Source organism: Erigeron canadensis, chromosome 8 (assembly GCF_010389155.1).
Source record: "Erigeron canadensis isolate Cc75 chromosome 8, C_canadensis_v1, whole genome shotgun sequence".
NCBI lineage: Eukaryota > Viridiplantae > Streptophyta > Magnoliopsida > Asterales > Asteraceae > Erigeron > Erigeron canadensis.
The window spans coordinates 43100474-43117479 of NC_057768.1; the positions used below are offsets into that span (position 1 = coordinate 43100474).

At 32.9% G+C, this 17006-nt stretch overlaps 2 protein-coding genes across 2 annotated transcripts; both read left to right on the forward strand.

Annotated features, from left to right (window-relative positions):
- Positions 1-3675: 3675 nt before the first annotated feature.
- On the forward strand, positions 3676-7714 carry LOC122578920. Its single transcript, XM_043750972.1, has 3 exons — positions 3676-4207; positions 4396-4532; positions 6765-7714. The coding sequence occupies exons 1-3, from the start codon at positions 3995-3997 to the stop codon at positions 7477-7479; spliced, it is 1065 nt and encodes a 354-aa protein (XP_043606907.1). The 5' UTR covers positions 3676-3994; the 3' UTR covers positions 7480-7714.
- Positions 7715-8322: 608 nt separating this feature from the next.
- LOC122611257 (photosystem II stability/assembly factor HCF136, chloroplastic) lies at positions 8323-13087 on the forward strand. The gene is made up of 9 exons (XM_043784251.1): positions 8323-8777; positions 9819-10054; positions 10149-10279; positions 10402-10534; positions 10774-10896; positions 11045-11119; positions 12143-12258; positions 12402-12475; positions 12888-13087. The coding sequence occupies exons 1-8, from the start codon at positions 8402-8404 to the stop codon at positions 12466-12468; spliced, it is 1257 nt and encodes a 418-aa protein (XP_043640186.1). The 5' UTR covers positions 8323-8401; the 3' UTR covers positions 12469-12475; positions 12888-13087.
- The last annotated feature ends 3919 nt before the right edge of the window (positions 13088-17006 follow it).

The following is a 17006-nucleotide window of genomic DNA, read 5'->3' on the forward strand; positions in this document are numbered from 1 at the left end:
CTTTTCGGGCTTCCCCTATGTTGACACTATAGTTTTTCTCTTACGGAAAGTTACTGTTTAGAGGATTTTTTTTCCCTTTTGAAATGCGTTTACATTGAATTTGTTGTACTCAAACCTTTTTACAGAGTGTTTACGTTAACTTTTTTGGAAATATTTAAAACTACATAATGCTCTATGGCAAGTAGTTTTTTTAAAAAGTTGTTTTAGTTTGTTTTTCTGTTATATATAACTTCATTAATTAAATATTTCATACATACACACACTGTATAATTTCTGTTGTATATAGTTCCATTACCTTTGCATCGATGCACCCTCCATCTGATATATACATGTTAACTATCTTATGAAACTAAGCTAACAATAGAAACTTATTCAATCACAATAATGAATATATGAATACTATGAATAACTTGAGTTTCATGTAGTAATATTGGGTTTAATGGTTCATTTATGAAACTATTAATGAAATATTTATATTTAAGTATTTTAAAAAAAATTAAACTCCTCTACTGTAGTTAAATATATGTTGGGTTTTAATCTGATGACCAAAACATAATAAGGTTATGTAGTAAATACAGGTTAACTCAAAATATGATTGGATTTTTTTTTATATAATATCTACTATCTGGGGATAGTTTTACGGTATTTTTAGCGTACCTAAGTGTCTTGGTGTTAACGTAGGATATGTTGAATTCTTAGTTCTGTGCCTGGTAATGACTTTAGTGCATTATTTCGGCCTACTATAATGACATACAGGAAGTGGTATAATTGTGTTATTCAGTCCACAAGCTGATCTATGTACTAGTTAGCTCTAAATGACGTCATGCACTAACAATAATTTGCCTAGGAGTGGTATATCACGCCTATTTTTTCTTTTGACTTTATATATTTCACACCTTGTTAAAAAGATGATTTATTGAACACTGGCAATTAACAGTTTAACTTTTGAGTCGCGTGTCTTCTTTTTCCTGAAATGATCTATATCAGTACTTGAGTTGTTGGTGCCGTGTCTCGGCTGGTTGGCGCTTATGCTCTAGTATGGGTGTGACGACACTATTAAAAGGCTGTATCTCTCATTCAGCTGCCACACATCATCTATGCCGACGGAGATGCTTTTCTTAATTGATGTATGCATTATTATTGATTTAATATGAGGATCATGTGAAGTTTGGCGTGTAGAATCGAAATGGAATACATTCTCAAGAGTGGAGTTGGTTGTGTTATTGTGTATTTACCGGAGCTTAAGCTTGTGAGAAGTGACATTATCAGGTATTGCTGACATGGACTGAGCAAAGGCGATTCTTTCATTCAGGTAAAAGCTGAAGTCCTCACGCTATTTTAAATAAGTCTACTATTTACTACGTTGGTTACAGTCAGTTCACAGTGAGGGTTGATTCTAGGTCTTCTGGTAAATAGCCATGACCTGTATTTTGTAAGGAGTTACTATCACATATCACTTGCTAGATTTTGAATCTAAAAGCTGAAGAAGCCTTAAAAAGTGGTTAATGTTCTTTCTTTGTTCTTGGTCAGTGATCTGTGTAGTGTCTCATAAATCTTCGGTTTTTCTAGTACGGTGATTGGTTTTTTGGTGAAAGCATTTCCTTTTATGCTATTGTGAGTGTACAAGATGGAGATGTGTATTGTTTTAAGACTTGCGACATTGTAGTCAATGCTAAGATTGTTAAATGTTTGGCAATGTGTGAGGATCGAAGTCAGTTAATAAAAAGTTGTTACACGGCTCTGCGAAAAACATCATAGAGAAAATGCATGAAAGGCAATTATGAAAACCAAGTAAGAATTTTGTTATCTAAATTCTGAAGTTATTATTATAATACTGTTCTTTAGATATATTTTTTACATGCCCCAGTTTGAATAATGTGCAGAGTTGATTGTTCATTAAATGTTAATGCTATGCTTTATTCTGATGTAAAATGATTGAAATTTGACGTGAATGGTTTTCTTTGTAATAGAGAAGGTTATCTAGGTGTATCTATAGTTTTGGGTTATTTGCGAAAACTTGGCTATCCGCCCAATTTACATTACTTGAATAAAAGTAGCATCATACATTTCTTTATTCTTAAATATGTTATATGTTTTGATGGTATGGTTTTCGCATCATAATTGTAGATGTAATTTCTACACACACACACACCCACAATACTCTTCGCTACCTTCTGTTTAATTTTTATTTGTACGATGGACGAACTCTTTATTATGTTTAACCGTTGAATAAAATGAAAGGTTATTGTAAAATTGGTGTTTGTAATAGTTGAACATTCAAAACAAGTGAGTCATGTTTTGGCTTGAATTGCAATTTGTTGATCCTAGTGTTATCAGGACAACTGATGATGTATGCTGCCTTGTTTCAACAAATGGTTCTCTATTCAGATTACATGCGTCTCTTTTTTGCATCTGCTTTTCCTTCTGACTATTTTATTTCTCTTAACTATTTTCTCATCAGAATTTAACTACAAACTTGGATAAGTTTTGATAAATCTTGGATCAAGTTCCAGATCAAATAAAATGACGCGACATCCCTGGGCATATGAAAAAGGTACTTAGTCGTCAAACAACGTGGATAAAATTATTCATAAATACCGTAGTTGATAAGAAGGGAACTGCCACTGGAATATGAATTATGCTGTTAAAATACTGAAGGTATATTATAAGCAATTTGCATACAGACATTTATATATCGGCTGCCCTGCCGTTCACTTTAATATTATCACTTGCTTTAATAGTTGCCACTTATGAGAAGTAGATCGGCCCTTACAACATTCACAGGCAAACATATATACCCTTACTAACATTTTGTTTTTTGTTTTTACTATCTTTAGCACTATTAACTAGCTTGAGACCCGGTTATATTTTAATAACATTAACCACTGGGAAGTCGAAGATGTTCCATTGACAATGATTATTTTGACAACGTTAATCACTGGGAAGTTGAAGATGTTCCATTGACAATGATTTGTGCCTCAGTTTAGATTTTAATTTTTTTTTATTGGCAATGTCGGAAGTCCTTTTGTAACGATCAAAACCGAAAACATCATTGGAACATATATTAAGCACGAGTAATATCGCCAAGAGCCGTCTATGAGTCAGGCCTGGTAGTTTAGACTCACGCTCAAACCAAATAGTAGTCCACAAGAAAACAACCACAAAGGCATCCTAAATAAAATTAGGACATAAATTCATTAAAGTTGAAAATAACTTTACTTACTAATAAGTTGAATAGATCTTTAACTATCAAAATTAAGGGACACAATTTAAAAAGAAAATGGTCTTTACCAAACACTTTTATCATACACAACATTATATGTATTATAATTATACGATGAATATATTGTTATGTATGACAAAAAAATATGTTGTGTAAAGATTACTTGTTATTAAAAATTAATATTTTTATAGACCTTTAAATTTTAATTTAATGATCTTTTAACTTCACTAGTGAAATTATTGATAAGTTGATTCTAATTTATAAAAAAAAAATGGCATTTATATGAAATCTATAAGTCAAATTCTTAAGGTTTAATGTTGATTTCTAAGTCAAATTCTTAAGGTTTAATGTTGATTTTTAAGTATATAAGTTAAGTTGATTAATTATTTTTTTAAAATAAAATAATTTTATAAGATGCAGTTCTCTCTTTATTTTATTAGACTTGCTTTTGACTGACTCATCATCATCGTATACAATCTCCATAGATTTAGGCTGCCTTTTTATTTATCAATGGCCCTGCAACACCGTCACCCAACACCACCACCACTCCTCCTCAATGATATTACTAGTATTTTTATAAACATCTCAAAAACACACACTAACTATTTTTAAAATCCAGCAAACTCTCAATTGATTTAATTAAATCTTCTTATCAAATCAGATCTCGCATATCAATCAGTTTGATTTTTGTTTTTTTTTTACTAGTTCATTTGAAACTAATTAATTCAGTAGTAGATCCACTGGTAGTTATATATATCTATTATTATAATAATGGAATCAGCAGTAACAACATCAGATACAAATGTGCTGATGTATCCCAGTACTAGTAGTAGTGTATGTGTTTCAAGTTCCTTACTAATGCAACCACAACCGACATCATCTTCTTCTGTCGGTGTCGGTGTCGCTGTCGGTGCCGGTTTTATTCAACATATTGTGACAAAATTTGATACACTAGCTGGCGTCGCTATTAAATACGGTGTTGAGGTACTTCTATTTTACTCTTACCGCCATTGATTAATATATATATACATATGGGGATAATATTCATTTCATTTGTTTTTATGTTTTCGTTGATATATGTATGTATTGTATTATAGTGTTTATATTTTGGATGGATATTTAGATTTTTGTTTGTTTGTTATTATAGTTGTTTTGTTTTGTGGGTATGTTAGGTGGCTGACATCAAGAGGTTGAATGGTCTAACAACAGACTTACAAATGTTTGCCTGCAAGTCGTTAAAGATTCCGTTACCAGGGCGGCATCCGCCTTCTCCTGTAATTATGTCAAATGGATATCATCATACTCAAAGGTTTTTACTTTTCTCTATGTTTGATCACTACTTGCTTTTTGCACATTCTTATGGACTTTGCTAGATTCATTATTTTCATCTTCGTTAGAATCGATTGATATGAGGTTCTTTGATTCAATGATTTTTTACTATTCCTGCTACAAGTTTCCCCGTCCCTAGAAAATCCAATATTTGACTATCAGGCATTTTAGGGTAACATAATATGTTTTGTTTCCCCGAATTAAAGGGTTATTATGTTTAATTATTCATGTAACATAAAATTTGACCGGCTTATCTGATAGCTGCCAGCTGGTAACCGAGTCACACATCACGTCATCATAATATGGTAGCCAGATAATATAAATCCTCAATTTGGGGAATTTAAATTTTCTTCAATACCGGTCTACTTTTGTTTGTCACATGTCGCGTCCTCAAACCCTATCATAATCAACACTTTCAGGCGAACTTTTACTATTTGTAAAGAATTTAAGGTTGTATTTTACCAATTGATGTAAATAGAAAGTTTGGTGAACTAAAAAGAAAGATGCCTGATTTAGTAAAGAATTTAAGGTTTTATTTACTATATTACCCTGCTGGGTGCAAGCTTAGCTCCATTTCGGATATTGAGGTATATGGTTATTACTTTACGGGCCTAAGACCCCAAATGTCACTTGCTGCACAATTACTTTTGCTGGCAATATAAAAGAAACAATCGCGTATAGCCACATTCGTAACATCTCAAAGCCCTTCTTTCTCTATAGCACGAGTAAATCCCAATCCAATGATTCATCTCTCAGCCGATTACACAAATCTGTGTTCATGAACTTCATTTCAGAAAAAACATCTTTCAGCTAGTCTTATCTTTTTTTATTTTGTGTTACATATTGGGCTTAAATTATAATTGGGGAATGGGGATAGGTCTTGTATTATGTTTAGATGCAAAAATGTAATAGGCAAACTAAGCACTATGTAGAAAAAAACCCATGTCCTTTATGAGCACCCCTGAGCACCACCCTAGGTCTGCCATTGACTAAATGACTTTCATTTATCAACATAGTCGAATCATAACTTATTTTTTTTAGGAGGATGGGAGTAACATATGATTTTTCTGAGTTCTACTCAAAAGTATTTAATCAATATCCACTGATGTTACTGTATTGGTTAGAAGAGAGGAATAGAGGCAAAACATTATGTGTGTAATTTCAACATAATGAAAAAGTTGAAGTCACTCAATCCCCTTTTATACTAGAGAAACTTGGGGGGCTTTTGTGTTATATTATAGTTTACTTTAGTTGACTAATCTACATGGGATACTGGGTATGTCATCAACATATGAATACAGAAGCACAAAGGGCCTTTATATGTAAGCTCTTTGTATATTATATTTGTGCATGCACAAATGGGACATTAGCCTATATACACATACATGATGTGCATGTAAGTATTTGCTTTGTATGTTCTTCAGAAATTAAGCATGAACGATAGGAAACAATGATCTATCAGAACCACCAAAGTAAAAATTCGCAGTCTAAACTTTCCCTTTGCTTATGATATTGGAATCAGCTGTATGAGTTCTTATTTATTACCATGTATACTCGAATTGTCACTAAAGTAACTATCCATCCCCAGTCAGCTGTTTTCAAATTAGTGTATTGTAGTGCCTCATGAAGCATCAAGCATCAGCCTAATGTGGAGGTGGTGTTTTGCTTTTACTTTGCACATTAGTTGGACTGAAGGCGGCAAATGCTATGTTTATTTGATTTTAAAAGTATCATGTTCTGATATCTTAGTGATATTTCACCTTAATTCTAATCTCTGACTTATCTGACCATATCATCGTCTTTCTATTTGGAAAACTAAAATAACCTGCCATGATGAATTTAACTACTTAATATGTGCATAATGTGGACCTAATCCTGATTCATTGCTCGGTTAATATTAATACTGTATGTATAGTGCGTTGTGTAATAATTGTAAAGCCTAAGGGCTTAGTATGTCAATACTCAATAGGATGGTTAATAACTGAATAGCAGTTATAGGAAGTTATTTCAGTTGTGAATAGGCGTGACTATCCGTGAACAGTCACTTTGTGTAGTATAAATAGAAAGGGTCTGTAAACAGAATTTCGTATCTATCAATATACACGATAATATTTCAGTAAATTCTCCATCTTTGTGAATCAAACAATCAAGGACAACACATAAGTGTGTCATATGCTTAGGTGGAATGCTTATTATGGTTATATTCATGCAGAGAAAACAGTCCTGAGATAACTCGGCCCAACGGTAGATATTCTGATTCGGTTAGTCCAGTTACATCCTTAAAATTATCATCGTCGCCCCAAAGGAACATCTCATCATCCATCAATTCTTTACGAGACTATTATGGTCTTCCAGCAAAAGATCATAAAGGTGTGGGTGAAGGTTTTGAAATGACTGAAACCTCCAATCCAATCCTGGGTCATCACAGGAAGTCAAAAAGTGATGCTAATGAGTTCTCCAAGATATTCAAAATGGATAACGGTTCCATTGCAAGCGAGAAAGGAGCTAGTTCTGATAAAAGCATTGAGAAGTTGGTAAGAAGGCGCAAGTCTGAGGTTGATCTTAACAACCGGACCCCAGAAATGTTGATTAAACAGGACTACGAATTCGTGCCTAAAACAGTTCATGGTACAACTACTGAATCCGAACTAGGTGCATCCTTCATGATTCCTTTAGGGTCGAGTGATTTATCCACCACGGCTCATGCTTTCAGTGGAGTGAGGAAATCTTCAAGTGCACCAACCTTTCAACAATCGGAGACCGATAATAACAACGTTAGCCCACCTCCATCATCAACCTGGCTGGCGTCTATGTTAAACTTGAAGGCAGATCTTCAAGGGCTGTCTATAGCAGCTATAGCAAGTCCACTTTTTGATGGATTGCCAAAGCCAATAAGCGGCCGGAAGAGCAAGGCTGCTCGTGATTAGTAATTTGATTCAATTTTTGCTTAGTTAAACAAAATGCATGTTGACAAAGTGGAGAAAGATATAGAGAATTAGTGTCATTGTGAAAAGAAAATAGAAAGAATTGGTAACATGATTGTAATTTTTTGGCCAGTGATACACATTTAGATAGTGTCAGGAGGTTGAAAATGTCTCTGTTTCTTTGGACAGAATTTATGTTATATTTATATCCATATAATAATACTTCATTATAAACCAATGTCTATGTGTGGTAGACAAGTTTGGTTTTTCGACTATTTCAATAGAAACCTTAGCAAGCCTTTCTGTGACCGCTGTATCATCATGAGAATAAATTGTGACACTATACGTATTTTTGCAGGATGGAAAGTTGAAAATTTGTATGGTAACGAATGAGAACACGCATATTAATTTCCATTTTTATGGATGGAATATGTTAAGAGACTGAATTTATATATATTTTTCCCCTATAAAAGAATAAAAAAGAAGTATATATAAATTATTAATATTATAACTAGATAGGTGTTCACGCAATGCAGCAGCTATAACGGTTACGGTAATGGCATGGTTACTAACGTAAAAGTAATTTCATTGCGGTTGGAGATGTGATGAATTGTTGTGTGGGATATGAAAGGGCGGGGAGGAAGAAGAATTTTGGGTTAGGGTTTTTTCTATGTGTTTCTGCGTGAGAGAGAAATAAAAGTTAATTTTTTTAAAGGCATGTTTTGTTTTATATAATAGAAATAAGGATATATTAGAATGGAGAGTAAAGAGTATAGATATGTAAACAAATGATAACAAAGTAAAGTATCGGTGAAGTGACTATATCCACTCATAATCTCACTCCCGCGAACCACATTTTGGATAAGAAACCAATCCGTAAACAAAGAAACAACAACTTCTTTTTGTTGAAAAAAACAGAAGGAAAATGTCTGCAGCAGCAAATGCAAAGCTGCTAATTCATGTTTCAAACCCAGTTATTAATAGGCAGCAGCAGCAGCAGCCTTCTTCACTTCTTAATTCTTTGTTCAATCATCGACGTCGAAACTTCCACCACCAACAAACTTCTTCTTCTTCTAGGAGCAGCAGCTGCATCAAAGCTTCGGGATTGAATCGTCGCGAGTTCATTTCGGACACCGCGAATGCTGCTGCCGCGCTTTCGCTAGCTCCATTGGTTGGTAGTATCTCACCTTCTGCTGCTAAAGCTGCGGATGGTCTTTCTGAATGGGAAAGAGTTTATCTTCCCATTGATCCTGGTGTTGTCCTTCTCGATATCGCTTTCGTCCCCGATGATCCTTCTCACGGTCTCTCTCTCTATCTCTCATGTGTGCGTGTATATATAATATATACATACATATATGCTCATATTGATTTAATAAGCTTGATGGCCCGTTGGTGTTAATTAAAGTACAACCCATGTGAACTTATATGTTTACAGCATTTGGCTTAATTAATTAAGAAAACACTACCAACAATTAATTGACAATATTCTATCCACGTTCCTAAAAACATCGATGATGTGGGAGACAATGTTGTTTAAGTGAGTGTCTTTCTAGTGGGTGATTTCTCTCCAGTGGTTATGCGTTTTTGTTAGGTTTCGAGGATGGGGTTCCTCCCTCCTTGGATTTTTCGCAATTCAAGTGTGGTCGTTGTAGTTTTAGGATCGGTTTAGTCAGAATTATTGTATACTGTCTTAATACCTAACATCGATCTTGTCAGTTTTTAGTTATTTTAACATGACCATATTCACATGTTTGTGGATAATATGTGAAATGGAATGTTTAGACTGGGTGAGCGCCCTTAGCATCTGTAACCATATTAGTGAGTTTGTGGACAATAATTTTGGGACGCAAGGATCTAATAAAACTATTATGTGATTCTTTCTAACGAGTATATTGACAACACTGCTAAAGAAAAATACAAACAGTTAGAAGATTCTTTCAATACAAAACCTATATTGCTCAATCTGCGTAAGACATTATAATATATATATATATATATATATATATATATATTTTTAAAGAAATCTTCTAATTTTATTAGAAACATTCAAACGTACACTTCCTGATTTTGGCCAAACAATGGACATGCCCATTGTTACCACCTATAATCAATCTGAATTCACCAAAAAATCTATACAATAGCTCATTAGCTCTTTACAAATCATAGACTACACTATATCTATTTTAATGTCAAGTAGTCCATATGTATCATCTCTATTATCCATAGTAGACATTATAATATATTTGATGTGTTTCTTCAAACATATTTTGATATCTTTTCTCCTGTAAAGTTTTGGACTGATTTTGACTTTTGAGGAATGTTTGGATGGCGTTTTGTGGTAGGTTTTTTATTGGGGACAAGACAAACTCTATTAGAGACTAAAGACGGGGGCAACACGTGGGTATCCCGCTCAATATCTTCAGCTGAAGATGAAGATTTTAATTACAGGTTTAATGCCATCAGTTTCAAAGGAAAAGAAGGCTGGATTGTTGGAAAACCTGCCATTCTGTTACACACATCAGACAGCGGAGACAGTTGGGAGCGTATACCATTAAGTGCTGAACTCCCTGGTGACATGGTAATACTCTGTTCTATATTCTGTATTTTCTGTAACAAATTTATCCGTAGAAGCTAAAGAGATGTTTTAAATAAATAATTAAAAAACCTTGTAGGTGTATATAAAGGCAACTGGAGATAAAAGTGCAGAGATGGTAACAGATGAAGGCGCTATATATGTTACATCAAACAGAGGTTACAACTGGAAAGCAGCGGTGCAAGAAACTGTTTCGGCTACTCTTAATAGGTGATCTATTGGTTAGACATGGTTATTAGGAGTGTGTTGTTTTTAAGCGTCAATTAACGGCAACCTTTATGTGTTTGTGTTTCCGTATTAACTAACATTCACAAAACTCTATCCGATTGCAGAACGGTTTCTAGTGGCATTAGTGGGGCTAGTTACTATACGGGTACCTTCAATACTGTGAATCGCTCCCCGGAAGGAAATTATGTTGCTGTTTCCAGTCGTGGTAACTTCTACTTGACTTGGGAGCCAGGGCAGGTTATGCTCTTTCTTGACATTATATTTCTCACATATAGTGAACAAATTATGATAGTTCCATTCGAAAATTGCCAAAATGGTATGCTGTTATAAATGGTCATTTTGCAGATTTTTTTAACTGATTTTGTCAGGATTCTTTCATATTAGTGTCTGAAATGGTGAATTTTTTTGTTTGAGTATGAAAATCTTGGATAGTTATATTTTGCTCACTCACTGAACCTATAATGGTACAACTGTAGCCCTACTGGCAACCCCATAATAGGTCAGTTGCAAGACGAATCCAGAACATGGGTTGGAGAGCGGATGGTGGGCTTTGGCTACTCGTACGTGGTGGGGGTCTTTATCTCAGCAAAGGCACAGGGGTAAGTGAAATTTCAAATATAACGTTTGCTCCAATTTTTTATACAGCATGCGCTCCTGCTTTTCTTGTAATTTAGCAAAGCAAAACAGATTGAAATTAGTCTTCTTCATTCCATTGACACTTTAATCGCCTGAACTTTAATCCTCTAGATAACTGAGGAGTTTGAAGAAATTCCAGTACAGAGTCGTGGTTTTGGCATTCTTGATGTTGGTTACAAATCAAAGGTAATATCAATTTGTGTTAACTTTTGTTACGTGGTTTGCACGTATGTAATCCTGGATGAGAGTGTTTCTTGCACCTAGTCCTTTGCATTTAAAAAACTTCCAAATTATGAGTCTATGACTATGACCATAGTGTATGGCACTTTTAGTCAACAAGTCCACAAGTTCTACACGGAGTACCCTCTCCAAATATGTTCGTGTAGAAATGTGTGATTTTAAGCACGGTCAGGTTGGGTTCACTGGAGCCACCTTTATGTCCATTTTTTATATAGTTGAAGCATCAATAAATTCAATGATTTAAGAGAGATATGCATTTAAATAGACTTTGTACAACTTTTAATCCGTTCCTCGTTTAACTTAGCTTCTTATATTGACCCATTTAATACAGAACACAACCCGAATTAACCCATTTGTAAGGAAAATGGTTGAGTTTGCCACCTATAATAGCACCTAGTGTTTTTTTTTTTAACTTTAAAAGTTTGAATCTGGTGCTCCATGTGAAACCAAGTCACAAAAAATTAAAAAGATAAAATTTTGACTTGAAGTAATCACACAGGTCACATTCCAACATTGAAACTTCTGTTAGATCTTTAAAGTTTAGTGCAAACCAAAGACGTTTCGTAGTAAAAGAATGTCAGGACCCATATCAATTATAATCCAGATTGATCTATTCAGATTGAGGAAACACCGAGTTCAGGTCTTCTTTCTATGCCCCAATAACAATTTATAAAAAGATGGCTTATAGTCAGATTTTTGAAACTGGAGATTATTTGTGCACAAGTATAGCGTGTATGATATTCCATGTTGGCCAAGGAATGGGTTGCAGAGCTTTCAGAGGGACGGCTACCCTCTTTTAGTGTGCATGTTTTCACCATTATAAAGTATTAAAGATGTGTGCATCTACTGTAAAGACATGATTTAACAAGTGTTGGATATCTACATTTCTTGAGTCCTTTCATTCTAGACCAGTATACTTGCACATGGTAATTGACAACCCACTCGAGTTTTTAAATATCCGAAATGCAGGACGAAGCTTGGGCAGCTGGTGGAAGTGGAGTCCTTTTGAAAACAACCAATAGTGGAAAGTCATGGAGTCGTGACAAAGCAGCGGATGATATTGCTGCTAATCTGTACTCAGTAAAGTGAGTTTATCAATCATTTTTCAGATCCCATTCGGCAATTCCTGATATTTATAAACTCAAGCGGATCTAGCTCTGTAACTTGATCATCCTTTTATAAAACATACAGCTTTTATACTGATTATCTTCTTACACATCTCGTGCAGGTTTATCAATGATAGACAAGGATTCGTGCTAGGAAATGATGGTGTCTTGCTGAAGTATCTTGGCTGATTTCATGGTATGTAATCCATTGATGCTCGCTTATGGTTTCGTTAGGATGCTAAAACTTCCATCTAAGAGTAGTTCAGTTATTTGGACATAATCATGCATTCATTTAGACTATTGTCTCGGACTCATCAAATTTGTTAAATTATAAAGGAAATGCGTTTACACTTACCTAAACTATATTCAAATGTAAAAAACCTCCTAAATTGAAAAAGCTTACAATTTATTTTTATTAATCATACAACTTTTTCAATAATATCAGCTCATTAATTAATCACATGAATTCAATTAATATGGACAAAGGAAGTGTTTGTAGGTCGACCCAACTAATATCTTACCCAAACTACCCATGTTTCCATTTCTAGAGATAGGGAAGAAACGGATCATGGTATAGCATAGAACCTGACTTTACAACCGTTTTGCAGGTTTTGGTGAAGCTTGTAATTTTTGTAACAGGGAAAAGTATGATACATATGTGGGGTACCACAGAGAAAGTACGTTAATTTATATCGAATTTATGATGTATTTAGTGAGCAACCCGATTTGATGTGATTGTTTTGTTTGTGAAACCCTTGTAAATGAATTCAAGAATGACACTTCATACTTCTTCTTTTATCGTTTTAAATCTTCTTTGGTGTTTTCGGATTGTAACAGTTTGTTCTTTCTTGAATAACATGTCAATGATATCTGCACAAATACTTCATTAAATAATGAACGACAAATTAGAAGAAATTACATTGTCTATGGAGAATGTTCCATTCAATTTCAATATTTCATGACTCGTATAACATGTCAATCATTTTTTATTATATTATTATTGCTATTGTTCAGGCAGTCCATTGAACGGGTAGTCTTAAGATTTATAAATCCTATAATAATTGTTTGTGAAACAAAAAGTGTATAACCAATACCACAACTTAATGAATACGAAAGTTAAAGAATAAACATATGAAAATTAACTCTATATAAATATTGATTTCAATTTTCTTTCTTTTTTCAACTTTAGTTAAAAAAAAAAGAAAAACGTTAAGTGTATGACCAATATCACAACTTAATTAATACGAAAGTTAAATAAGAAACATATAAAAATTAACTTCATATATATAATGATTGCAGTTTTCCTTTTTTTTTCCAACTTTAGTTAAATAAAAAAAAAAAGAAACAAAAAGGGTTTGACCAATATCACAACTTAATCAATATGAAAGCTAAAGAAGAAACATCTGAAAATTAACTCCATATTAATATTGATGTGTATTTTCTAGTCTTAAATTTATAAACACGAAATACCTAGCTACTGACTACTACACACTTGCAGGCAGTGGACCCGTTCGTATGCAGTATAGTTGACTTGGTAAACCTAGGTCGAACACAAAGACTTATTAAGCAATTGTTGATAATAAAGCGATTCAAATGAAAGGGGGTTTTGTGGTCGAATTGCCACTTTGCAAATAGTTAGTAATCCCATAGGATTAATCGAATAGAGAAGTTTTGTTGAATCGAAACAATAATTTAAAAGGGACGCCTACTTGGATCGGCTTACATGCCAATCATCGGGTCTAAACATTACTTGCATTTGTTGAACGACTTAAAAGAGTACCAATATGAACTCCCGTTATACTTGATACTTTAATTGCTTTAAATATGATTATTGCTCGCGCACTTAAAATCTACTCAAAACAATTAAGCATTAAGAACCTAAGCTAATTTTGTTATTTAATCTTTAAAAAGCTTTCTCCCGAACTGCTTATTCGCCTAATCAGATCCCTCTATCATAAGCGTTTACACACTCAAAATGGATTTAATTGTTTAAAATCTTTATCGTTGGTTTCTCCCGAACTCCAACAACTTTAGGTTAAATATAGACCGATCAACCATTACGTAAATCAATTGATAATGACATAGATTTCTCATGAACTTGTAATTACAATTATCAATCAATAAATATAGAAGAGAAAAACAATATTTAAACCCAAATAAATGTGGATCTTCGATCAAACATAAAAACCTTGTTCAACAATTACAAGTAACATTAAATTGACCCTATGACATGCTTGCTACCAAAGCGAGTGCAAAGAGAATTAGCCACTCATATTAAAAAGACTAAAACAAACAAATAGAGAAGAAATCATATTATACCAATCAATTGCAGAGAATCCGGTAGGAATAATGATAACAATCCCAAGCTGAAAAGATAAGAAACCCTAACAACTCGTTTGCTCCAAAATGCTAGAAACTATGAGAAAACTAAGAAAATTATGCCAAAGATCCGTCCCTTAATGCAGAACCGTAATCGTGTATATATACAAAAACAGCGTGTAACGCCCGTTATATATATCACGGCCGTTACACGCCTACACAAGCCCTAACGGGCGTTAGCCTCTTAACGGGTGTTACACGCCTTTAGACACTTCACGGCCGTTTTCATCATAACGCCCCGTTACAGGAATTTTGGAAAATCTCCATGTAACGGGTGTGACATCATTAACGGGAGTTACGTGCTCCAGGTTCCGTTTTTTTCGTCTTTCACTTGATTTCGACCGAACCCTTCTCTCGTTTCTTCCATAAATCATCTAAAACAACCAATTCCTTCGTATAATCATTTTCCAACCTAAAAACATTTAACAATACCTCAAAGGATCGAAAGTTGGATATAAAACTAAAAAAAATACGAATAATTGGTCCTAAAATCACGTGGAAAATGATATAAAATATGGCACATCAAATATTGATTCCAGTTTAACATTTTTTTTTTAACTTTAATTAAATAAAAAGAGAAACAAAAGGTGTAGAGTATATACTTTTTTTTTTTTTTTTACCGTAGGTTTTCTCTTAAGGTTGAGAATATGTGAGGGTTCTTTTCAGGCGGTATATATATAGATAATAATAATAATAAAGATTTTTTATGAGATTTTTTTTATTAAAAGTCAACCAATTTTTATTAAAAAAATATTTAAAAAATAGAGAAGTAATAAGGAGGGAGTATTAGGCTAAAGGAGGGGGATTAAGGATGTCAAGTGTACCCGATATATATAAATAAATAATAATAATAATAATAAATTTTTTTATTAAAACTAATAAAGGTCGGTCATTATTAAAAAAATATTTAAAAAAATGGATTGATAATAAGGATAGAGTATTAGACTCAAAGAGGGGAATATGAGTGTCAAGTGTACCTCCAACCCCCTTGTTCTAGTTATATTATTATAGATATGTGCATTCATATACCAATTAATCTTTATGTAATGTTATTTTTAAACACTTAAATGATTTCATTCCTTATGTAATATGGTGGTTTTCGTTGGTGGTTTAATAGTTAAAGAAGGTATCGTATGTAGTTGTAATTTATTATAATCTTTGTTTTGGAAATAAATCTTTTACTATGAAAAAGTTATTTTATGTGTATTTTAACATATGAATTCAAAAGTTTATTTAAACCAATTAATTACATAAATGGAAAACTTGACTAAATAAGATGAGTATATATATCTACAAACCCTTATAAAGGGTATTGAAATTAAAAAATTAAGCAATTTTTTATTATTCCTAAAATACCCCTACTTTTATAATCCTTATAAAACATATTAGACTTTCTATTTTAGGAAATTCAACAATCTTTTCAATATCCCCATATTGCCCCTAATTTACACATTATCTCTAATTATATATTTCTAAACTCAATATCTAACGCACAATCACTTCTTTCTCTCCTTTCTATTTACACACACGCATATCGATTCCTCCTCCACTGTTTTGTATTATTATCACCGTTTAACCGCCGCAACGCGCGGACACCAACCCTGGTATCATACAAATATATTGGAGATTTTGAGTAATTCAAACACCTTCGAATAATTAAACTAAATTAATATTTTAAAAAAGTAGATATACGTAAATTAATCGATGTGGCAACTTTAAGGTAACACTTCTATTATTATCCACAAAAGAGGCCTTTATATAATATTTTTTCAGCCTATTATTTTTTAAAATTCGTAAATATTTTATACGAGTACTATGTAAAGATTTTAATCAAAGAAAATATTTCATTTTAAATATTAATTTCTGGTTTCAATAAAACTTTTGATTGGTGTACGTTGAAAAGCATTTAACCTTTCTAATTTATGAAATTTTAAAAGAAAACTTCAAGTAAACAATATTTTATGTATTTAGTATTAACATATGCAATAAATATTATAAAATTAGTGCTCAGACCCATTCATTGGACGAGTAGTCTCAAGATATATAAATCTTATAATAATTGTGAAACAAAAAATGTATCATCAATATCACAACTTAATGAACACGAAAGCTAAAAAAAAAAATATATGAAAATTAACTTCATACAAATATTGATTACAGTTTTTTTTTCCAGACTATTATATTTTAAAAATCGTAAATACTTTATGCGAGTACTATGTACAGATTTTAACCAAAGAAAATATTTCATTTTAAATATTAATTTCTGGTTCCAATAAAACTTTTGATTGGTGTATGTTGAAAAGCATTTAACCTTTTTAATTTATGACATTTTAAAAGAAAACTTCTAA